This window comes from Oncorhynchus mykiss, chromosome 16 (assembly GCF_013265735.2).
Source record: "Oncorhynchus mykiss isolate Arlee chromosome 16, USDA_OmykA_1.1, whole genome shotgun sequence".
Taxonomy (NCBI): domain Eukaryota; kingdom Metazoa; phylum Chordata; class Actinopteri; order Salmoniformes; family Salmonidae; genus Oncorhynchus; species Oncorhynchus mykiss.
Window position 1 is genome coordinate 17,174,018 of NC_048580.1, and position 24,484 is coordinate 17,198,501.

The 24,484-nt window shown below is 42.3% G+C and overlaps 1 protein-coding gene across 1 annotated transcript; it reads left to right on the forward strand.

Annotated features, from left to right (window-relative positions):
- Window positions 1–12,871: 12,871 nt before the first annotated feature.
- LOC110491467 (progranulin) lies at window positions 12,872–23,906 on the forward strand. The gene is made up of 14 exons (XM_036945875.1): window positions 12,872–13,106; window positions 13,305–13,364; window positions 14,251–14,391; window positions 14,540–14,677; window positions 14,857–14,970; window positions 17,016–17,151; window positions 17,365–17,477; window positions 18,000–18,129; window positions 19,712–19,809; window positions 20,077–20,328; window positions 20,640–20,715; window positions 21,286–21,533; window positions 21,662–21,919; window positions 22,305–23,906. The coding sequence occupies exons 2-14, from the start codon at window positions 13,362–13,364 to the stop codon at window positions 22,452–22,454; spliced, it is 1,857 nt and encodes a 618-aa protein (XP_036801770.1). The 5' UTR covers window positions 12,872–13,106; window positions 13,305–13,361; the 3' UTR covers window positions 22,455–23,906.
- Window positions 23,907–24,484: the final 578 nt, after the last annotated feature.

Consider the following 24,484-nt stretch of genomic DNA (forward strand, 5'->3'; position numbering starts at 1 on the left):
CTTTCTTGATTAAAAAAAGCTGCTAATGTTCTCACACGGGCACAGTTTAACCTCTGCAAGTTTAAGCAGTGAGAAGGTTCTACTACACTCTAAAAAGTTAAGGTTCCTTGAGGTATCCTTTAAGGGTTCTTGAAATTGAAACTGTGCAGGGAACCCCTAAAAGTTATTAGAAGAACCCTTGTCTATATTCATTCCATGGACTTGATTAATTTCTGAGAAGATCTGAAAAGATCATTTGCACACATTTGTATGCTAATAGATGTCAGTTTGTATTGACTGCTATGTAGGTTAAATGTACACTTCAAATGCAGCATTTAACCTACCAGAGTGATGGCTTTAACAGTGACCTTTCTACTGAATTTCAAAGATGGTGGTAAAATACACTGGTTGGTTTCTTCATTGTATTTTCTTCTACCATATCTATTGTGTTATATTCTCCTACATTCAATTCACATTTACACAAACTTCAAAGCGTTTCTTTTTAAATGGTACCAAGAATATGCATATCCTTGCTTCAGGGTCTGAACTACAGGCAGTTAGATTTGTGTATGTCATTTAGGTGAAGGGGGCTATCCCTAATAAAGAAACATAAACATATTTTTTTAGAAAATTTTTGTAATGTTTAAGAAAATAATGATAATATACAAATAATATCACACAATAACAGAAAAACATCACAGAAAGTTCAGTTTGTTAACAATCATTAAATAAGAAATACAAATTCAGATATTTGCATAATAAGATAAAATGACAATAAATCAAATAAAAAAAGACAAATAACATAAACAGATATTGGAAAGCTGCAACATTTAGTCCACTTTTTATGGAAAGTTTTCCAGGTGATACCGTCGCCTGGAACTCAAGCCTAACCTAGTCCTGACAGGCAACGCAGATATAATTGTCACGCCCTGATCTGTTTCACCTGTCCCTGTGATTGTCTTCACCCCCTCCAGGTGTCACTTATTTTCCCGACTGTATTTATCCCTGTGTTTCCTGTCTCTTTGTGCCACTTCATCTTGTATGTTTAGTGAAGTCAACCAGCGTGGTTTTCCCCGTACTCCTTTTCTATTCTCTTTTGCTAGTTCTCCTGGTTCTGACCCCTGCTTGACTCTGGACTACTTTCCTGCCTGCCTGATCATCCTGCCTGCCCTGACCTTGAATCTGCATGCCCTTCAGTTCCTATTGGACTCTGAACTAGTCTTGACCCTTTTGCCTCTACACAACCATTCTCTTGCCTACCCCTTTTTGGATGAATAAACATTGTAAGACTCCAACCATCTGCCTCCTGTGTCTGCGTCTGGGTCTCGCCTTGTGTCTGTTACGACTGTCGGTGGAAGAAGGTGAGGACCAAAGTGCAGCGTGGAAATTGTTCATATTTAATGTTCACAACAACAAGAAAAACACTCAAACAAAATGACAAACGGCGAAAGCGCACAGTTCTGTCAGGGAAACAACCTAAACAGAAAACAATCACCCACCAAACACAGGTGGGAAAAGGCTACCTAAGTATGATTCTCAATCAGAGACAACGAACAACGCCTGCCTCTGATTGAGAACCATACCAGACCAAACACAAAACCACAACATAGAAAAAATAACATAGACTACCCACCCCAACTCACGCCCTGACCAAACTAAAACAAAAACATAACAAAGGAACTAAGGTCAGAACGTGACAGTGGCATGATAATAATCCTCTATTGATGGGATGGTTTTCATACAGGACTGGTGGAACCATCGTGGGCAGCGGTCACAACCAACCTGAAATGTATGATGAAAATTGTTAATATATTTAAAACATTAATTACATTTTCTTGAATTACAATTATTTCATTATCAGACAAAGCGGATGATCCTACCTCTAGAAATATTACTGCCAATACAAATTCGTACTCCTAAAAATTCCTTTAGAAGTGAACAAGCAATTACCCTCATTACTGTCACAGTGGCACAGTTGGCTCAGGTCATCCAGTAAAACATAATGTCACGTAGTCAATATCTTTACATGTATTTTTCTCAGCAAACAGGGAACAAGGGAATAGTATAGGTTTCTTGTAACATAATTATTTAAATACATGTGTTTTAGTGGTCATCTAGTCAGAAGTTGGATCAAAGATAACCTTGAAAGAGCCATATAAATGTGTTTTTTTTAATCTACAATTATATTAAATTAGAAGTTGAATATACCAGTGTTTTGGAGGAGAGTGATTGCTATTTCTTCTCTCATGATGTTAACAGCTTTGTTCGTATTTGAAAAGACTATCGACTCCTCCTTCAGAACATTAAAAAAAATTGATGAGTATTTCAGTTTTCCGCATACTCTCATACTTACTTTCAAGGCAAAGACCCCACAAGAAGTAACATCTTGTTGGCATGGGTGAGGAAGAGTACCACATGGCCACCTGGAGATACTACACCCCTTCTCTCTCAGGAATGATCTGAACATAAACTAAGGCAAAAAAAGAAACGTCCTCTCACTGTCAACTGCGTTTATTTTCAGCAAACTTAACATGTGTAAATATTTGTATGAACACAATATTCAACAACTGAGACATAAGCGGAACAAGTTCCACAGACATGTGACTAATGAAAATTGAATAATGTGTCCCGGGGGGGGGGGGGGGGGGGTAACAGTCAGTATCTGATGTGGCTACCAGCTGCATTAAGTACTGCAGTGCATCTTCTCCTCATGGACTGCACCAGATTTGACAGTTCTTGCTGTCAGATGTTACCCCACTCTTCCATCAAGGCACCTGCAAGTTCCCGGACATTTCTGGGGGGAATGGCCTTAGCCCTCACCCTCCGATCCAACAGGTCCCAGATGTACTCAATGATGTACATTGAGATCCGGGCTCTTCGCTGTCCATGGCAGAACACTGACATTCCTGTCTTGCAGGAAATCATGGACACAACGAGAAGTATGGCTGGTGGCATTGACATGCTGGAGGGACATGTCAGGATGAGCCTGCAGGAAGGGTACCACATGAGGGAGGAGGATGTCTTCCCTGTAACGCACAGCGTTGAGATTGCCTGCAATGACAACAAGCTCAGTCCGATGATGCTGTGACACACCGCCACAGACCAAGATGGACCCTCCACCTCCAAATCGATCCCGCTCCAGAGTACAGGCCTCGGTGTAACGCTCATTCCTTCGACGATAAACACGAATCCGAACGTCACTTTTCGCCAGTCCTGTCTGGTCCAGCAACGGTAGATTTGTGCCCATAGGCGGCGTTGTTGCCGGTGATGTCTGGTGAGGACCTGCTTTACAACAGGCCTACAAGCCCTCAGTCTAGCATCTCTCAGCCTATTGCGGACAGTCTGAGAACTAATGGAGGGATTGTGCATTCCTGGTGTAACTGGGGCAGTTATTGTTGACATCCTGTACCTGTCCCGCAGGTGTGATGTTCGGATGTACCGATCCTGTGCAGGTGTTGTTACACGTGGTCGGCCACTGTGAGGATGATCAGCTGTCTGTCCTATCTCCCTGTAGCGCCCGCTGTCTTAGGCGTCTCACAGTACAGAAATGGCAATTTATTGCCCTGGCCACATCTGTAGTCCTCAAGCCTCCTTGCAGCATGCCTAAGGCAAGTTCACACAGATGAACAGGGAACCTGGACATCTTTCTTTTGGTGTTTTTCAGAGTCAGTAGAAAGGCCTCTTTAGTGTCCTAAGTTTTCATAACTGTGACCTTAATTGTCTACCGTCTGTAAGCTGTTAGTGTTTTAACGACCGTTCCACAGGTGCATGTTGATTAATTGTTTATGGTGCATTTAGCAAGCATGGGAAACAGTGTTTAAACCCTTTACAGGGAAGATCTGTGAAGTTATTAGGATTTTAATGAATTATCTTTGAAAGACAGGGTCATGAAAAAGGGACGTTTCTGAGAATGCAGGGATTCCAGCAGGGTGTGAGTTGAAGTAGTCAAATCTGGAGCTGACAAGGGCCGGAATGTAAATGACATGTGATCATCTCGGATTATCTAACATCTGAGAATGGGCAGGCATTCCCTCGGATGAAGAGCATCTCCGTCTTGCTGATTATGTGCTGTCATCCACGTGGAAATGTCACCTGCATATCTGATGTAGGAAAGGAGATAGGAGATAAGTTGAGTTTCCTGTGAATATGTTTATGTATATGTACTGTACATGTGTGTGTATGTGTATGTATATCTTGGTATATATATATTTTATTTTCTATTATTATTATCATTATTGTGTTTTGTGGTTGAGGGGTGGGGGGTGGGGGCGGGGGGAGGTTGATGGGGGTGTCCTATTGAGGGCGATGGGACCTATTGGGGAGAGGATTCTTCATGGAGGCACATTCAGTCATAGTTTTGTTTGTTATATTATTATGCATTTTTTCTTATTTTGTTTCTATTATTATAACAGTTTTCTGTGATTATGGATATGCACTCATGTTGACTTATATATTTTAACTTTCTTTTTCGCCCAGAGTACACATTTTTGGATTTATTACTGTTAATATTATTGTTATTATTACTAATGTACCTACATTCTTAAAAGCTAAATCAGAAAAAGTTAAAAAAAATGTAGGAAAAGCCATAAGAGGGAAAAGCACGATGGGATGGGGGATTGAGGAATGGGTAGAGAGAACAGTAGAGGGCTCTGAAAACGATTATTGTTGAAATAACCACTTCCTTTTGTGATTAGAGTCTAATACCTCCTGTGGCACACATCAGAGGGCATGATAGGTCACCAAAAACTATTCTGAAGTGTGCCAGGCCCTGCAATTCCAAGAGAGAAGGGGGTGGGGTGGGGGGTGGGGGGGTCAGCAGGCAAGAAAATAGCCTTGCCGAAATCCTCCCCCCTTCAAATTTCCTCAATTTTGAGTCAAAAACTTTGTGGCACACACTACTGGTCAACATGAGCTACCAAAATGATTCTGAAGTGTGCAATTCCAAGGCCTGGCACAGGCCCCCACCTGTGAACCCCACCTCCTAAGAAGTTCTTTGAAGAACCTTTTGGGGCTGTTTTTCATTGCCAAGAACCCTAAGGTTCTTCGGGGATCTTTGAGGATCTTAGAAGAACTCCAGTTGAACCCCTAATTTTTAGAGTGTAGCTAACATATGACATTATTTTAAGATGGTTGGGTCATTTAGCTATTTGATTTTGAATTGTAGGACTCCTTTAGGTACTGTATATACATTTTTGGGGATAATATTTCAATTTAGCCCATAGAAACGCATTGAATAACCCATTCATAAATGGAGAAAAAAAGACAGTCAAAATGAAAAAGGTTTTGAAGTGTCTGTCTTATATCTAGGATATACACTGCTCAAAAAATAAAGGGAACACTTAAACAACACAATGTAACTCCAAGTCAATCACACTTCTGTGAAATCAAACTGTCCACTTAGGAAGCAACACTGATTGACAATAAATTTCACATGCTGTTATGCAAATGGTAGAGACATCAGGTGGAAATTATAGGCAATTAGCAAGACACCCCCAATAAAGGAGTGGTTCTGCAGGTGGTGACCACAGACCACTTCTCAGTTCCTATGCTTCCTGGCTGATGTTTTGGTCACTTTTGAATGCTGGCGGTGCTTTCACTCTAGTGGTAGTATGAGACGGAGTCTACAACCCACACAAGTGGCTCAGGTAGTGCAGCTCATCCAGGATGGCACATCAATGCGAGCTGTGGCAAGAAGGTTTGCTGTGTCTGTCAGCGTAGTGTCCAGAGCATGGAGGTGCTACCAGGAGACAGGCCAGTACATCAGGAGACGTGGAGGAGGTCGTAGGAGGGCAACAACCCAGCAGCAGGACCGCTACCTCCGCCTTTGTGCAAGGAGGAGCAGGAGGAGCACTGCCAGAGCCCTGCAAAATGACCTCCAGCAGGCCACAAATGTGCATTTGTCTGCTCAAACGGTCAGAAACAGACTCCATGAGGGTGGTATGAGGGCCCTACGTCCACAGGTGGGGGTTGTGCTTACAGCCCAACACCGTGCAGGACATTTGGCATTTGCCAGAGAACACCAAGATCGGCAAATTCGCCACTGTGCTCTTCACAGATGAAAGCAGGTTCACACTAAGCACATGTGACAGACGTGACAGAGTCTGGAGACGCCGTGGAGAACGTTCTGCTGCCTGCAACATCCTCCAGCATGACCGGTTTGGCGGTGGGTCAGTCATGGTGTGGGGTGGCATTTCTTTGGGGGGCCGCACAGCCCTCCACGTGCTCGCCAGAGGTAGCCTGACTGCCATTAGGTACCGAGATGAGATCCTCAGACCCCTTGTGAGACCATATGCTGGTGCGGTTGGCCTTGGGTTCCTCCTAATGTAAGACAATGCTAGACCTCATGTGGCTGGAGTGTGTCAGCAGTTCCTGCAAGAGGAAGGCATTGATTGCTATGGACTGGCCCGCCCGTTCCCCAGACCTGAATCCAATTGAGCACATCTGGGACATCATGTCTCGCTCCATCCACCAACGCCACGTTGCACCACAGACTGTCCAGGAGTCGGCGGATGCTTTAATCCAGGTCTGGGAGGAGATCCCTCAGGAGACCATCCGCCACCTCATCAGGAGCATGCCCAGGCGTTGTAGGGAGGTCATACAGGCACGTGGAGGCAACACACACTACTGAGCCTCATTTTGACTTGTGTTAAGGACATTACATCAAAGTTGGATCAGCCTGTAGTATGGTTTTCCACTTTAATTTTGAGTGTGACTCCAAATCCAGACCTCCATGGGTTGATAAATTTGATTTCCATTGATATTTTTTGTGTGATTTTGTTGTCAGCACATTCAACTATGTAAAGAAAAAAGTATTTAATAAGAATATTTCATTCATTCAGATCTAGGATGTGTTATTTTAGTGTTCCCTTTATTTTTTTGAGCAGTGCATAAGAACGCTCATGGTCAAAACATATAGATTCAATGGTTGTAAAGATGGGTAGAGGTCTGTCCGTAATAAAGAGATGGTCTGATTTTTTTACCCCACAATCGAAAAAGCAAGTTCTGAGAGGCTCTAGTTTTGTCTTATCTTGATTATTATCCAGTCGTGTGGCCGAGTGCTGCAAGGAAAGACCTGGTTAAGCTTCAGCTGGCCCAGAACAGAGCGGCATGTCTTGCTCTTCATTGTAATCAGATGGCTGATATAAATACTGTGCATGCCAGTCTCTCTTGGCTAAGAGTTGAGGAAAGACTGACTGCATCACTTCTTCTTTTTATAAGAAATATTAATGTGTTGAAAATCTCAAATTGTTTGCATAGTCAACTTACACACAGCTCTGACACACACACTTACCCCACCAGACATGCGACCAGGGGTCTTTTCACAGTCCCCAAATTAAAGAAAGCGTGCAGTATTATATAGAGCTATTGTTGCATGGAACTCCGTTCCATCTCATATTGCTCAAATAAACAGCAAACCTGTTTCAAAAAACAGATAAAGCAACACCTCACGGCACAGCACCTCTCCCCTAATTGACCTAGATAGTTTGTGTGCAGTGGTGTAAAGTACTACTTCAGTTGTTTTTTGGGGTATCTGTACTTCAACTATTTATATTTTTCACAACGTTTACTTTTACTTCACTACATTCCTAAAGAAAATAATGTACTTTTTACATTTTCCCGACACCCAAAAGTACTCGTTACATTTTGAATGCTTAGCAGGACAGGAAAATGGTCCGATTCACACACTTGTCAAAACAACATGCCTGGTCATCCCTACTGCCTCTAATCTGGTGGAGTCACTAAACATAAATGCTTTCTTTTGTAAATTATGTTTGAGTGTTGAAGTGTGCCCCTGGCAAGAAAATGGTTTGCTTAATATTAAGAATTTTAAATGATTTATACTTTATCATTTTTTAAACGTAACCTTTATTTAACTAGGCAAGTCAGTTAAGAACAAATTCTTATTTACAATGACAGGAGAACAGTGGGTTAACTGTCTTGTTCAGGGGCTGAACGACAGATGTATTGTCAGCTCCAGGATTCAATCCAGCAACCTTTCGGTTACTGGCCCAACGCTCTAGCCACTACTACTTACGTATATTTTTGCAATTACATTTATTATATTTCAAATTATATTTAAAACCAAATACTTTTAGACTTTTACTCAAGTAGTATTTTACTGAGTGACTTTCACTTTTACTTGAGTAATTTTCTATTACGGTATCTCCACTTTTACTCAAGTATGAGAATTGGTTACTTTTTTCACCACTGTTTGTGTGTATGTATTTATATGGAGGCTATGTGTGCCTTTAAAAAAATGCATGTAGTTCTGTCCTTGAGCTGTTCTTGTCTGTTAATGTTCTGTATTATGTCATGTTTCATGTTTTGTGTGGATCCCAGGAAGAGTAGCTGCTGCTTTTGCAACAGCTAACGGGATCTTAATAAAATACCAAATAGCAATAAATAGGTGTGGTTTATTATGTAACTCTTTTCGTTGGCACAAAACTACCTCCATCCTTCGATTCATTTGTATGGGTTACCTCAGAGACTAGTGAAAATTAAACCATGACATTGTGTGTTGGGCGGTTCTCGGTTTAAACAGCTGTTAGAAGATTTGTAAAACTATTTTGGGTGTTTTAGGTTCTCTTTCAGGCCGGCACGAGGGAAGGGCTTCAATAGCGGAGCGGAAACGGAAATCAGCTGTCGGCGAAGAATGGGCGCGTTCCAGGTCATCTTAATTTTAGCTGTGTCACGAAAGATTATCACCAAATAAATAAATAACCCCAAATAGTTAATCTGTCGTTTTCAATGAAAGCTAATTAAAATAAAGCATGGTGGGCAGAACAAGCAAGGAGGGGGGCAGAGCCAAGCATGAGCTAGCGAGATCCTATTGGCGCATTCTAGTATGTATATTTCCGCTAGGGAATGCCTTCTCTGTGAAGTGCCCTTGCACTCCTTGTAAACAACGCCATTTTAAGAAACTTTGGCAAAGGGTCACGTCTCTGTGCCGGCAGCTAGCTACTGTACCTAGCCAGCTAGCTATTGGCTAGACAGGTGGCTACAGGTGCGTTCACTCATCACCTGAATTCGTAACAAATTCTTGCAAACTCCGCCTGCCTCAACACACACACGTTACGCTCAGTGGTTTATTTTATTGAAATGCGAGCTGTTAGAAGCTTTTTAAAACTATTTTGGGTGTTCTCGATTCTCTTTCTGTCGGTAAGGGGGAGGGCTTCGATAGCGGAGCGGAAACGGAAGTAACGAACCATACACCTAACCAGTGATTGGTCAGAAATCAGCTGTAGGCGAAGACTGGGCGCGTTCCAGGTCATCTTCATTTTAGCCCTGTTTTGAAAGATTATCACATAACTAACCCAAAATAGTTAATCTATTTTGTTTTCAATGGGAGCAAATGAAGCATAGTGGGCAGAACAAGCAAGGAGGTTGAAAGAGCCAAGCATGAGCTAGCGAGATCCTATTGGCACATTCTAGCATTTATTTTTCCATTAAGAAACACCTTCTCTATGATGTGCACTTGCATTGTGCAAGCTCATTTTGCCCTTGCACTCCTTTTTATTGAATTTTTTATTTAACCAGGTAAGTTGACTGAGAACACATTGTCATTTGCAGCAACAACCTGGGGAATAGTTACAGGGGAGAGGGATGAATGAGCCAATTGTAAATTGGGGATTATTAGGTGACTGTGATGGTTTGAGGGCCAGATTGGGAATTTAGCCAGGACACCAGGATTAACACCCCTACGATAAGTGCCATGGGATCTTTAACGACCTCAGAGAGTCAGGACACCCGTTTAACATCCCATCCGAATGACGGCACCCTATACAGGGCAGTTTCCCCAAGCACTGCCCTGGGATATTGGGATATTTTTTTAGACCAGAGGAAAGAGTGCCTCCTACTGACCCTCCAACACCACTTCCAGCAGCATCTGGTCTCCCATCCAGGAAATGACCAGGACCAACCCTGCTTAGCTTCAAAGCAAGCCAGCAGTGGTATGCAGGGTGGTATGCTGCTGGCTCTTGGTAAACAATGCAATTTTCAGAAACTTTGACAAAGGGTCATGCCTACATAACTTAGTGCACTATGTTCACAACAGATTATAGTTGTGGGAAGTGAAAACTGTATTGATATTGGGCTTTTCTTCAATTAGATTTTTTTGGATTCGATGTTTATTACGATCCCCATTACAATTGACATACATTTTAAAACATTGACATGTAGTGTGTGTATTTGCATCTATCAGTTACACATACATTGTCAGTACCAAAATACACACAAAAAGTAGGACACATTGGGGAGATGCCTTGTGCCATGAGGTGTTGCTTTATTTGTTTTTTGAAACCAGTTTTGCTGTTCACTTGCGCTATATGATATGGAAGGGAGTTCCATGAAATCATGGCTCTGTATAATACTGTACATTTCCATAAATGTGTGTGTCAGTGCTGTGTGTAAGTAAACAATTTGGAATTTCCAAAACATTCATGTTTCTTAGAAAAACAAGAAGCGATACAGTAGTCAGTCTTTCCTCAACTCTTAGCTAAGAGAGACTGGCATGCATATTATTGATATTAGCCCTCTGATTACAATGAAGAGCAAAACATGCCACTCTGTTTTGGGCCAGCTGCAACTTTACTAGGTCCTTCTTTGCAGCTCTTGACCATATGACTGGATAATAATTAAGATAAGATAAAACTAGAACCTGCAGGACTTGCTTTGTGGAGCGTGGTGTCAAAAAAGCAGAGCATCTCTTTATCACGGACAGACCTCTCCCCATCTTTACAACCATTGAATCAATATGTTTTGACAATGACAGCTTACTATCTTAGGTAACACCAAGTAATTTAGTATCCTAAACTGGGTCAACAGCCACACCAGATTCAGCGGAGATCTAGAACTTAGGGAATTATTTGTACCAAATAAAATGCTCTTAGTTTTAGAGATGTTCAGGACCAGTTTGTTACTGGCCACCCATTCTAAAACTGACTGCAACACTTTGTTAAGGGTTGTAGTGATTTCACTAGCTGTCTTTCATCCCAATTACACTCAAACCAATTTGCCTACTGTGCCTCCAGGGGTGTTGATGATGCGTTACTGGTGATGCAGAACAATATCTACGAACATTTAGAAAAGGCAAATAGCCTAGTGAAAATTGTATTCATTGACTTCAGTAGCGCGTTTAAGATCATCCAACCACACCTACTGGTGGATAAGCTGGTAAATTTGGGTGTCAACGCTCTACTGATCAAGTGGATTAATCGTTACCATGTGAACTGTACTCAACAAGTGAAGTTTAACTCCACAATCTCTACATCTAGATCGGTGAATAAGGGAGCCCCTCAAGGTTGGGTACTTTCACCGATACTGTACACACTGTATACAAATGATTGTCAAGCCTTTGACGCAGCCCACACATTTTTTTATATGCAGATGACACAGCTGTTGTGGATTTTCTCCACCCAGACCAAGTCTCTCTTCAAGGTTTTGACATAGAAATGGTCAAATTCATCCAGTGGTGTGTTTGTCCAGTGGTAGATAACTTTCTTGAAATAAACGCTGAGAAAACAAAAGAGATGGAAATGGATTTCAGAAGGAACAGCACCACTAACCCCTACGAAGATCAATAGGGAATCCGTCATTAGAGTGACCACATATAAGTACCTGGTAATCTAAATAGACAATAAACTGAAATTCAATGAATGTGCCTTTGCAAAGATAAAGAAATTGCAACAGAGAATGTTTTTTTTTATGTCGACCGCCACATCTTACAAATGTTCTATAAATCTGTCCTGCAGAGTGTACTGTCCTTTGGTCTGATATGCGTGTTTGGAAACATATGAGTGCAAGACCAAGTCAAGCTTCAGCACTTGATTAAGACGACTGGAAGGATAATTGGTATAGATCAAGAATCAGCCACCAACATGTACACAAAACTCATCCTCCTAAAACTTAAAATCATTTTACAGGACAGTACTCATCCCGTGCACTCAAAACTCAGTCACAGCAGCAGCCGGACAAGGGGAAAGAGACTTCTTCAAAAGACAATTAAAACAGATAGATATGGGGACTATTTTATTTCAACAGCCATTAGGCTGTATTAATACATAGCCTGTTGGTCCCTTGAGTATACACCATAATGCACGTTCACTTTAAGTGTGTAGCTGTGGCACTTGAATTTTGAATTGAATTGAATTTTGTTGTGTAGTTTCTGTGTTTTCATGGTTTATGTGCTGTCTTCTTGAGCACATTACCCAATGAATTTTCCTCTGGTGGAATAATAAAATTGATCTGAATCTGTGGTTGCTGGCACGTATAGGGTTGAATCATCAGCATACCTTGACACACAGGCTTGTTTAATGCCAGTGGCAGGTCATTGGTAAATAGAAAAGAGTAGAGGGCCAAGAGAGCTGTCCTGCGATACACCACACTTTACATGTTTAACATTAGAGAAGCTTCCATAAAATAAAACCTTCTGTTTCCTATTAGATAGATAGCTCTGAATCCACAATATGACAGAGGTTAAAAAGTCATAACACGTTAAATCTGTAGAACGTCGGCCCAGTTCCATCTCGCTCCAAACTCTCTCACTGCCAGTCACTGGGCTTCCTCTCCTCACTATATTTGGTGGGGAATGGACATCCCAAACTGATGCTTCAGATTTATACATGTGGTGAAACGTGTCTCTTTGTTCTATCTGTGTTATTCCTGTACCAATTTGGTACGGTTTTATCAACGCTTGGTTAGTTACAGTATTGACCAATACATTTAACAATAATGTATTATATTGATGTAGTTCCTTGCAGAGAAGTCAGTGCTACAGATTCTCCAACTTTGAGAGAAAAATATGACAGTTAATGGGCGGTTCCGATGCTTTGACGTTGCTGACGCCTAACAGATCTTACAACGCCTGGATAGGTATTTTAACTGTCAGCTAACCACATCATATGTCGTAGCCATTGGTCAGTCGATGACACAGTCAACGTTGGTTGCTGCGTCGCCTCGCTCCGCAGCAGGGCGACGGATAACGATTTGGAACCAGGCCCATGGTCACACGGTGCGCGTATCTTGTTTTCAGAAAAAAGCCGAAGTCACCCCAGATTGCAAAATACTCCCAACTTCGCTTCGAATGAACGATAATTTAACAAGTCTGACCTTGTACATCGCACACGAAGGTAGATAACACATTTCATACATTTTTGTCGGGTGTCACGCCTGACCAATTGAGTTTGCTTAACTTGCTAGCTAATATGCTACTAGCCACTACCAGCTATCTAACGTTCGCTAGCGACGACTGTCAGCGCTGTCATTCATTGCTGTTGTGATCGTCTGATAATGGCGTAATGTTACTCTTGTTTTCTTTCATCTTTTAGAAGGCTAACTTATATGACGATATTCCCTCATAAGCCCTCTTCTCAGACTCTCTGGCAATGGTAAGATATTCCCCTCTAACCCTTTGTTGAGACTAAATTAAAAGCGTTGTAGTAGTATTCAAATCAAATGTTTTATTATTCACGTGCGCCGAATACAACAGGTGAAATGCTTACTTACGAGCCCCTAACCAACAATTAAGTTTAAATGAAAAAAAAAAAATAATAATAATAATAATAATAATAATAATAATAATAATAATAATAATACATAAATTTAACAAGTAATTATATAGCTGCAGTAAAATAACAATAGCGAGACTATATACAGGGGGGGTTACCGGTACAGAGGCAATGTGCCGGTAGTCGAGGTAATATGTCAAATGTGTGATTTCTTGATTAAATGAGTTTACTGCAGGACATATTGACGGTCCAGCAGACCCCGCTTTGAGCACCATAGTATTAAATAAGTATTGTAGCTTAGTTAGTTAGCAAGCTACAGTACTTATTTGGAATGAGTTGGATGTGCTAAAAGTCCATTCTGATAACATTTTAGCAATCATGTTTCTCGAAATGGCTGACTAGGCTACAGTGAGTGAGTGAAGTAGTCCATCAGGTTCATAAGTCCCCAGATGACATACTATCTATTGCGGTTTTGTGTAGATAAAGACTTAAATATTGTAGTTTTAAATGTTCTAGTGTGATCCAGCACACACACATATTTGCCTAGAAAGGACGTGAACCTCAGAGCAAATGTATGGAGTTAAGCACAGACTTCTGCATTCCTATTGTGGGTGAACCCAGTAGGCTTACAGCTGAAACATTGATCACCCTGCGCTCAACGTTATTCACCACCACCCACCTATTGACATAGCATCATCAAACAAATGAAGAAACATCTCAAACACACACAAGCACACAGTCTCAGCTTTTCTTAATCTCTCCTCAGACTGTGCAGATAGGGGTGGCGTGTCTGGCTCTGCTAGGCCTGACCTCAGCCCTGATTTGTCCCGATGGTGGGATGTGTGCAGAGGGGAACACCTGCTGCAAGACACCCAGCGGTGGATATGGCTGCTGTCCACTACCGAATGTAAGTGACTAGTCTCTGGTCTAAAGTTTGTTTGTGTGATTGCTTGATTAAATGAGGTTACTGCAGGACATATTGACAGTCCAGCAGACCCCGCTTTGAATCGTACCCATAGTGTGAAACATGACGCTGTTTTAAATCCCGTCTCTAGGCGGAGTGCTGCTCGGACCACCTGCATTGCTGTTATGAGGGGACAGTGTGTGATTTAGTGCACTCCAAGTGCCTTAATAAAACCGTCTCTCTGCCGTGGGTCAGAAGAGTTCCTGCCAAACGCCTAATCGGCCCCCTGGTAAAGGAAATACAACCATATCCATATATCTGTGTATTTCTGTCTATTATAATCTATTGTCTGTTTTGTCTTCATTTTATCAAGCCTATTCATTCATGGTAATTAACTTTGTTGCCTGAATAAATGTAACACATGTTTCAAACTCACTCATTGATATGCGTTGCCTTTCACTCCTTTAGATGCTGGAGGGAGTGAAGGCAGTCATCTGTCCCGACGGCGAGGCCGAGTGTCCAGACGACACTACCTGCTGTGAACTCCCAGGCGGTACCTGGGGCTGCTGTCCCCTGGCTAAGGTACGTTACATACTTTTCCATAAGGCCTATTCCATATTTGGAAGTTCTCATTGGGTGACATTTTGAGAGTATAAAATTGCATTGATCAAAAATCTGTAGGTGAATAATACCGTAGTGTTTTGCATATTTGAGTGCTGTCAAAATGAGGCCCCTTGCGTTTAACTGCAGCCTCAGGACCATTCTTTCTTCCTGTGGTCGTACAATATACACCTGGAACAACCACTGTAATGTGTTGAAACAATGTTTCAGTTGATTCTGCAACTTTCAACACTGCACACTAAAATACCATAGGGAACTTTATTGAAATAATTGATTCATCCGCACATTCTAAGTTCCTCTGGTCTTCTTGAGCATGATAATAAAATGGTAAGCTTGGCTTCAGCTATTAACAGAGTAAGCCTTTGTTTAGAAAGTGACTTGACCTGACTTCTAGGCAGCAGACTAGACCTAGTTAATGAAGCTAGTCCCCTTGACGGCTGTTTTTTTTTTTTTTCACTAATCAGAAGCAAGGAGCTGGTTACAATACGTGAAAATTGAATATGTTTTTTTACTTTTTTATATAGTATTTGCAAACGTGCGCACACTGACCCTTGCCTTGTGAAATACTCCCTTGGTCTCTGAATTTTGCTGGTAAATATTTGATTGTAATGGTTAACACTCCAGAATAGGGGGCAAAATGCTACTTCAGCCTAGGGTATTAATACTTTGAAACCGTGCTTGTGCAAGTTGGCAAGTGTATTTGAGTTGACTTTGTGACCCTATGTCAACTTGCCCCCACGTTTCTTAGGCAGGGCGCCCTGGAATGGGTTCGTCTGAGAGAGGGGCCCAAGCCCTGGATCACTTTTTGAAGATGATCCAGTGTTTCAATACAATGGGTTTGATGTGACCCGCACATAGTCTGTACTCCATACCCACATGTGGGGCTGTTTTGTTCTTGTTTCAATTAGTGCCAGTCAATGGGCTTTGACTTTGTCTCTCTAGCATGGGTATTTGTCTGTTCAACGACACTCTTATCATACACGCGTTGCAGGAACCTGGTGCGCATATCATTAGCTTTGTGCTCGAAATCTATGTCTTTACTACAGTTATGTAGGAGTCTTAGGAATTGACCCACCGTTATGTTCCACTAAAGGTGTACTGGATGGTTACTGGTTGCATGTAAAAGTTTATTCCTACTCTACCATCTCCCCCAAGAAGCAAACTCCAACTTGTTTTCTTTATTTTTGTGAATTGTAAGATCCAAGAAGTCTATTTTCTACCGACTTCTTCTCTCTGCTGTAAATTTGAAATTGAGGTCCGATAAGTTAATATAAGAAATTTAAGGAGAACATCAGTACCGCTCCATACCAGTAGGATGTCGTCTATGTATCTTTTCCAAAGGGCGACGTTCTGAAAATATGGGTTAAATTAAGGTCTCGTTGTCGTAACCGGCCGCGACCGGGAGGTTCGTGGGGCGACGCACAATTGGCCTAGCGTCGTCCGGGTTAGGGAGGGATTGGTCGGTCGGTAGGGATGTCCTTGTCTCATCGTGCACCAGCGACTCCTGTGGCGGGCCGGGCGCAGTGCGCGCTAACCAAGGTTGACAGGTAAACAGTGTTTCCTCCGACACATTGGTGCAGCTGGCTTCCGGGTTGGATGCGCACTGTGTTAAGAAGCAGTGCGGCTTGGTTGGATTGTGTATCGGAGGACGCATGACTTTGAACCTTCGTCTCTCCCGAGCCCGTACGGGAGTTGTAGCGATGAGACAAGATAGTAGCTACTACAACAATTGGATACCATGAAATTGGGGAGAAAAAGGGCTAAAAATAAAAAAAAAATATATATATATATATAAATTAAGGTTTCGTTCCAGTGTACCATAATACATTCACATAGTGAATGCAGCTCACATCGTTGTACCCCGAATCTGTTGGTGGAAACTGCCAGCCTATTGGAAGTAATTTGTGAGGGCAAGCCCTTTTTGTAATTGTTAAGCTCCTTTCCTTAGTTTGCTGAAGCGTGAATGCCCACCTGAACGAATTCTAAACCTTGTCTTCTCTCTCAAGGCGGTGTGCTGTGAGGACAAGATGCACTGCTGTCCAGAGAGCACCAAATGTGACCTAGCCCACTCCAAGTGTGTGTCGCCCACCCTGGACACGTTCCCAATGAGGGAGAAAGTACCTGCAAGAAAGAGTCAGTCAGGTACTGAAGGGACAGACCGAAATAAACTACAAGATCACCAGGAAGTTGTTTTTGAGTTATGTTCCAGGGTTGTGTTCATTAGGGCACACAAAAGAAAACGTAAAAATCAATATTCTGTTTCTTAATGGGAAAAGTCCACAGTCCCTTCCTTTTTCTGTTTTCTTCAATTTGGTGCCCAATGAACACAACACAGTTCTCTTCCTGGTGTCTCAGTAGCTGTGGTTGGACGAGCAGTGACCTGCCCAGGTGGTAAGAGCTTGTGCCCAGACGGAACCACATGTTGCCTGCTGGCCAGTGGAGACTTCGGCTGCTGCCCCTACCCTGAGGTGAGTGGAGCTGGGGCTGGTGCTGGGGTCATTTAAACATGAGGAGGTGTGGTATATGGTAATATAGTAATATTATATGGTAATATACCACAGCTAAGGCTCGTTCTTATGCACGACGCAACGCTGAGTGCCTGGATACAGCCCTTAGCCATGGTATATTGGCGATATACCACAAACCCCCAAAGTGCCGTAATGCTAGTATAAACTGGTTACCAATGTAATTAGAGCAGTAGAAATAAATGTTCTGATATACGATGGCTGTCAGCCAATCAGCATCCAGGGCTCAAACCACCCAGTTTATAATTCATAGTAGATCCTGGGTCACACAATCTTAAGCCATTTTGTTCAGCTTTGTGTTGCACAATGTGTGTTACACACAGGCGGATGTGTAGTAATTGTCAGTCACATATGTCTTAGTCTAAGAAAAAGTGTTTCAATGTGAGGAAAGTGAAGCTAAAGAGAGATGTGGAGATCGAACTTTTCAAAACTGATGTACTGTCTTAAATCGTGTGTTCTGTACAGGCTGTGTGCTGTTTTGACAAACTCCACTGTTGCCCTGGCAACACAACCTGTGACCTGGAGCATGAGATGTGCACTTCCCCCAATACACAGACTCCATTGGCCAAGAAGATCCCTGCAATCCCCAACGATGGTGAGGCACCAACCACTTCTCACCCTAATCCCTGGCTACTGGGATGTTACTAATTGAGTTTGTAGTGTAAGCGTGTAACTTTCCAGTGGAATGAGGGGTTACAGTGCATTTGGAAAATATTCAGACCCCTTCACTTTTTCCACATTTTGTTACGTTACAGCATTCTAAAATTGATTAAATAAAAAATCCTCGTCAATCTACACACAATAATAACCCATAATGAAAAAGCGAAAATAGGTTTTTAATTTTTTGGGGGCAAATTTAATACAAATTACAAACAGAAATACTTTATTTACATAATTATTCAGACCCTTTGTTAGGGGCGGCAGGGTAGCCTAGTGGTTAGAGCGTTGGACTAGCAACCGAAAGGTTCCAAGTTCGAATACCCGAGCTGACAAGGTTCAAATCTGTCGTTCTGCCCCTGAACAGGCAGTTAACCCACTAGGCCGTCATTGAAAATAAGAATTTGTTCTTAACTGACTTGCCTAGATAAATAAAGGTAAAATAAAAAAAATTATGAGACTCGAAATTGAGCTCAGGTGCATCCTGTTTCCATTGATCGTCCTTGATGTTTCTACAACTTGATTGAAGTCCACCTGTGGTAAATTCAATTGATTGGACATGATTTTGAAAGGCACACAGGCAACAGGTCTCACTGTTGACAGTGCATGTCAGAGCAAAAATGAAGCCATGAGGGCGAAGGAATTGTCCGTAGAGCTCCGAGACAGGATTGTGTCGGCACAGATCTGGGGAAGGGTACTCAAAACATTTATGCTGCGTTGAAGGTCATCATTTTTTAAAAGGAAGAAGTTTGGAGACTCTTCCTAGAGCCGGCCGCCCGGCCAAACTGAGCAATCAGGGGACAACGGCCTTGGTCAGAGATGTGACCAAGAACCTGATAGTCACTCTGACAGAGCTTCAGAGTTGCTCTGTTCAGATGGGAGAACCTTCCAAAAGGACAGCCATCTCCACAGCACTCCACCAATCAGGCCTTTATGGTAGAGTGGCCGGACGGAAGCCACTCCTAAGTAAAAAGGCACATGACAGCTTGCTTGGAGTTTGCCAAAAGGCATCTAAAGGACGCAGACCATGAGAGACAAGATTCTCTGGACTGATGAAATCAAGATTGAACTTGTTTGCCTGAAAGCCAAGCGTCACGTCTGGAGGAAACCTGGCACCATCCCTATGGTGAGGCATGGTGGTGGTGGCAGCATCATGCTGTGGGGATGTTTTTCACTGGCAGGGACTGGGAGATTAGTCAGGATCGAGGGAAAGATGAACGGAGCAAAGTACAGAGATATCCTTGCTGGAAACCTGCTCAGGACCTCAGACTGGGGCAAAGGTTCACCTTCCAACAGGACAACGATCCAACATGCTGTAACGTAACACAATCAATCAAACATTAGCACGTGATGTTAACATCAATTTGCAACTGACTATCAAAGTCGGGCTATTTTAAGATAGACGGCTTCATAGTGACCAATGGAAGGAAAGTTTATATTTGGGCAGATCTGTTGCTATTCTGCATCTCGCCAGAGGTGTCAAATCCATACGTTAACATGTGAAGGTCTGTGTCCTCCAGTCAATGCTGTGCCCTGCAACGACTCTGTGGCTTGTGCTGATGGGAGTACGTGCTGTAAATCACTAGATGGAGAATGGGTCTGCTGCCCCCTGCCCAAGGTACTGTGTGTGTATATGTGTGTGAGAGAGTCAGTCTGTTATAATTCCTATCACACTTGACAGTAGAGCTCAGCCCTTGAGACTCACGTGATTATGAAATCTTGCGTTATTCCCTTTATTCATGTTGCAAGTGTTGCCATTCTTTTACGGTCGGTGATGTTAAATTTGTCTTGTAACGTTAAAGATATGCAAACAGAAACACTATATAAACTGTGGACTCTTCTGAACCAGCGAACCCCACACTGATTCCTTTGAGCTCCCCCATAGGCTGTGTGTTGTGATGACCATCTCCACTGCTGCCCCCACGGGACCATCTGTAACCTGGCAGAGAGTACGTGTGATGACCCCTCCTCGGGCTCTGCCCTGGTTCCCATGCTGGACAAGGTGCCCGCCTTCAGCTACGTGTCGGAGGAGAAGCCGCTGCCCAACACCAAATGTGACGAGTCCACATCGTGTCCAGGCCAATCCACGTGCTGCGAGACCACCACGGGAAACTGGGCCTGCTGCCCCCTGCCCAATGTACGGCCATTTCCACATATACCCCCATTGACTTGTTCCTTGCTAAGTTAAGGGTCTAACCTTTAGGCAACTTTACCTTAGGTTGAATCTGATTTGAATGATGTCAATGTTAAATTCTACTCTGTAAGTAACTAGACATGAAATTGAATTTTCTCGACTCTAATTGAAAACCACAACTGTCCCTGTACATGAGTAGTCTTTTATTCCAGTCATCTCAGTAAGTAATTTAATTAAATTAGAGGCAAATAAGCATCGCATTTTAGCCTAACTTATCTCAGTGATAACAAGCCTGTGCGTTCTGTGTCCTTCAGGCGATGTGTTGCAACGACCACCTCCACTGCTGCCCCCACGGCACCGTGTGTAACCTGGAGGCCAGTACCTGCCATCCAGGACCTATATATTAGAGGAAAGGAGGAAAGCTAAAAAAATTGTCAGACTCCAGTCACCCAAGTCATGACCTGTTTTCTCTGCTACCACACGGCAAGCGGTACCGGAGCGCCAAGTCTAGTACCAAAATGCTCCTTAACAGCTTTTACTACCAAACCATAAGACTGCTGAACAATTAATCAAATGATCACTGGACTATTTACATTGACACCGCCCCCATTTGTTTTTACACTGCTGCTACTCACTTTATTATCTATGCATAGTCACTTCAACCCTACCTACATGTACAAATGACCTCAACTAACCTGTACCCATTGACTCGGTACCGCTACCCCCTATAAATAGCCTCGTTGTTATTTTATTGTTACTTTTTATCATTTTTAACTTTTGTTTATTTGGTGAATATTTTATTAACTCTTCTTGAACTGCACTGTTGGTTACGGGCTTGTAAGTAAGCATTTCAAGCTAAGGTCTACACTTGTATTCGGCACATGTGACAAAGTTTGATTTGAAATGATGTGGTAAAATGGTGATTATACGGTAGTAATCTCTGTATAACCTCAGTGTAAGGTTCTTCTCCTCCCCAGGCGGTGTGCTGTGCCGACGGAGACCACTGCTGCCCCAGCGGCTACAGCTGTGACGACCAAAAGACCTGCTGCACTAAGGGCCTGACCATCCCCTGGTACCGCAAGGAGAAGGCCCTGACTGTGGGAGCCATGTTGAAAGACGTCAAGTGTGACAACAAGAGCAGCTGTGCCTCTGGGACCACCTGCTGCAAGCTGCCCACAGAAGAATGGGGCTGCTGTCCTCTGGTCAAGGTGCGTCTCCATTGACTTTCTGTGATAATGGGCTGGATTTATATAGTACACACACTTTGTATAATTGGGACACTTTCCTTCTCTCTCTCTTTCTTTTTCTCTCTCTCTTTATTTCCCTCTATCCACAGGCTGTTTGCTGTACAGACCACGAGCACTGCTGCCCACAGGGCTACAGCTGCAACATGCAGACTGGGACCTGTGAGAAACCGGTAGAGGGTGTTCTCCCCCATACGATTCCCCAGACAAAGGTGGCAGAGTCCCAGCAGAGAGCAGTGGAGACGGGGATAGATGTGAAGTGTGACGGTGCTGGAGAGTACAGCTGTCCCAAACTGCAGACATGCTGCAAGACCTCCCCCACAGAATGGTCCTGCTGCCCCGAACCAAAGGTAGCGAGCGACATGGCGTCTTTGAATATTAACTTGACATATGTAACTTTGGATTTTGACCGTAAAGTGCCATTCAACTTTTTATACAACGTTCTGCCCATTTAGGCGGTAACATGCCCGTCAATTCAAGTGAATAGGCCTCCAATATGTGGGCGGTAAATGCATAAAAAAAACAAAAACAACATGCTTACATGCCCCCATCACTTCCATTGATTGTTAGTTTGTTGTGGATAAAGTATGCTGACGTTTGTGGTGGTTGTTTAAAGAGACCCTACCATGGATTACAGTTTCTCCCGACCCATAGACTACTTTCAGGGTGAGGAACCATCTAACATCAAGTTGAAAAATCTTGAACTACTCCTTTAAACTCGCTTTCTCTTCACAGGCAGTATGCTGCGCAGACGCCAAGCACTGCTGCCCCATGGGATACACATGCAACCTAGGGCAGGGAGGCTGCTCCCAGCAGGCTGAGTTGACCTGGGATATTTTCTTCACTCGCAACAAAAAGAGAGACTTTGTTCCTTTTGGACTCTGAGCCAATCAGGAGCAGCACTGATCTGATGTTCCTCCCTCCAGCATACTTACCTACCTGCAGAACATGCCATAGGAGGAACACGACCTTATGGACAAGGGACTGAAGATTTTGTATTTTTCTATCCATCTTCTTTTCTTTCTTTTTTTACCTGATTTTTATTTGGTTTTCAATTGGGGTAGAACCAGGAAATAGAAATGTTTGAAAATTCAGCATCTCCACCCAATGTCCATCCAGAAGTGTTTTTATTTTTGTTATGCAGCTAGCTTCTCCGTTTATCCTTAATGTCTTTTAGATTTACGTTTAGTTACTACTGCCCCAGATCATGCCATTTTCTCTATGCATATGAGAAACATGAATGTATTATAGCCTCTTGTTGGAACTATCACTCTCCAGAATAAGCCTGCTTTGAGACGCATCAAAATTTAATTTGTATACCAAACTCTTTTAAGAACACAGTTACATAGTATAAGTATAGTATAGTATAAGGAAGCTGATTTTCATGTTTCGTTGATGCAGGGCACAACCTAGCATTACTAAGTGACTGTTAGTTTATCGCCTGGAAGTACTTATATAGCCATTGATCAGCCGACAGTGTTAATGTCATTTTTTTTAAATTCGCGATTTTATGTATGTTTTGGCTGCTGGTTCTTTACTTTCTGTGAAGTGAGGATCGAGATGGATGGTCCAACCTCTGACAGTTTTCTGTCATTTTAAAATTAGAATGCTGTCACTCAAACCCGTCAAGTCATAGACATTTTCTTAAATGTGTAATTTCCATCGATCGATCTATATACATCTTTATAATCATATTGTTGGAATACATTACAATCAGTTGCATACAATGTATTTAAAGCAAAAAATGACTGATTAAAAAGTGATCTTGATGTCATAATACTTATTGTTGATCACTATTGTGATCAATACAAATGATCATAAATCACTTTATTTAAACAGGATTGTGCCCATAGAGATCTTCTTAAATTATTCTAATTCCTAATTCTATGGTTGTGCCTTTTTTGATTTTCAGTTACTGTTACTGGTAAACCCCAGTTAAATGATTTCCTCATGAAATTTGTGGTGCTTTTACAAAAGTGATAGACGTCCCTATTTCATAGTACGTCTAGTTCATAGGAATTATGTATGATTGTTTTGCACAATGTTAGTTGATATCAAAATGTACACAAATCTACACCAAACATTCTGTTCTTATTTCTTTTTAATAAAAAAAAGAAATTTCTTCTAAAAGACATTGAAGAGAGGGTGAATTTACATCACTGATAAGTGTATGCAAACTGAGGTGAAATATCTTTAATATATTTCATTGTTTTCGTTTGAAAAACAACCATTTTGGGTGTATTTGTGGCATTGTAGGGCGGTGCACATTTGGCCCAGCGTCGTCCGGGTTTGGCCGGTGTAGGCCGTCATTGTAAATAAAAATTTGTTCTTAACTGACATGCCTAGTTTATTTGTGTTTTTTTATTATTGTGATTTTGTACTATAACTCCATTGGGGACTAGTCCTTTTCCAGTCATTCATGTGTGAATGGATTATCTGACATTCTTTACATTTGTGTGCTTGAATTTAGACATGTCATATTTCCTGAGCTGTACTGTAGGACAATTGCATTTTAGTCCTTTAGCAGATGCCTTTATCCAGAGTGACTTACAGGAGCAATTAGGGTTAAGTGCCTTGCTCAAGGGCACATCAAATGATTTTTCACCTAGTCAGCTCAAGGTTTTTAAACATCGACCTTTCGCTACTGGCCCAACGCACTTAACCGCTAGGCTACCTACACTTAATGTCTGAGTCATATTTTTGCCTGAACCTTGGAGGGTATGGTTCATAGAGATTCCCAAGGAAAGGACACCTCACTTCCTATGCACTTCTCCCCTCTCCCTTTACACAGAGATCTGTATATAATGACAAGATGTTCATGTCTCCGCTCTAACAATGGGAATCGTCCCGAAGGCGAAAAGGCAGGTGATAAGCTTAGGTCCAAAATAAGCCCATAGAAACGCATTATGTTTATT

Bases quoted from the DNA above. Each gene is read 5' to 3' on its own strand.
- LOC110491467 (XM_036945875.1), top strand. The intron at 14,971-17,015 runs GTACGTTACATA...TTCTCTCTCAAG, and splicing joins GCTGCTGTCCCCTGGCTAAG to GCGGTGTGCTGTGAGGACAA. The intron at 17,152-17,364 runs GTACTGAAGGGA...CTGGTGTCTCAG, and splicing joins TGCAAGAAAGAGTCAGTCAG to TAGCTGTGGTTGGACGAGCA.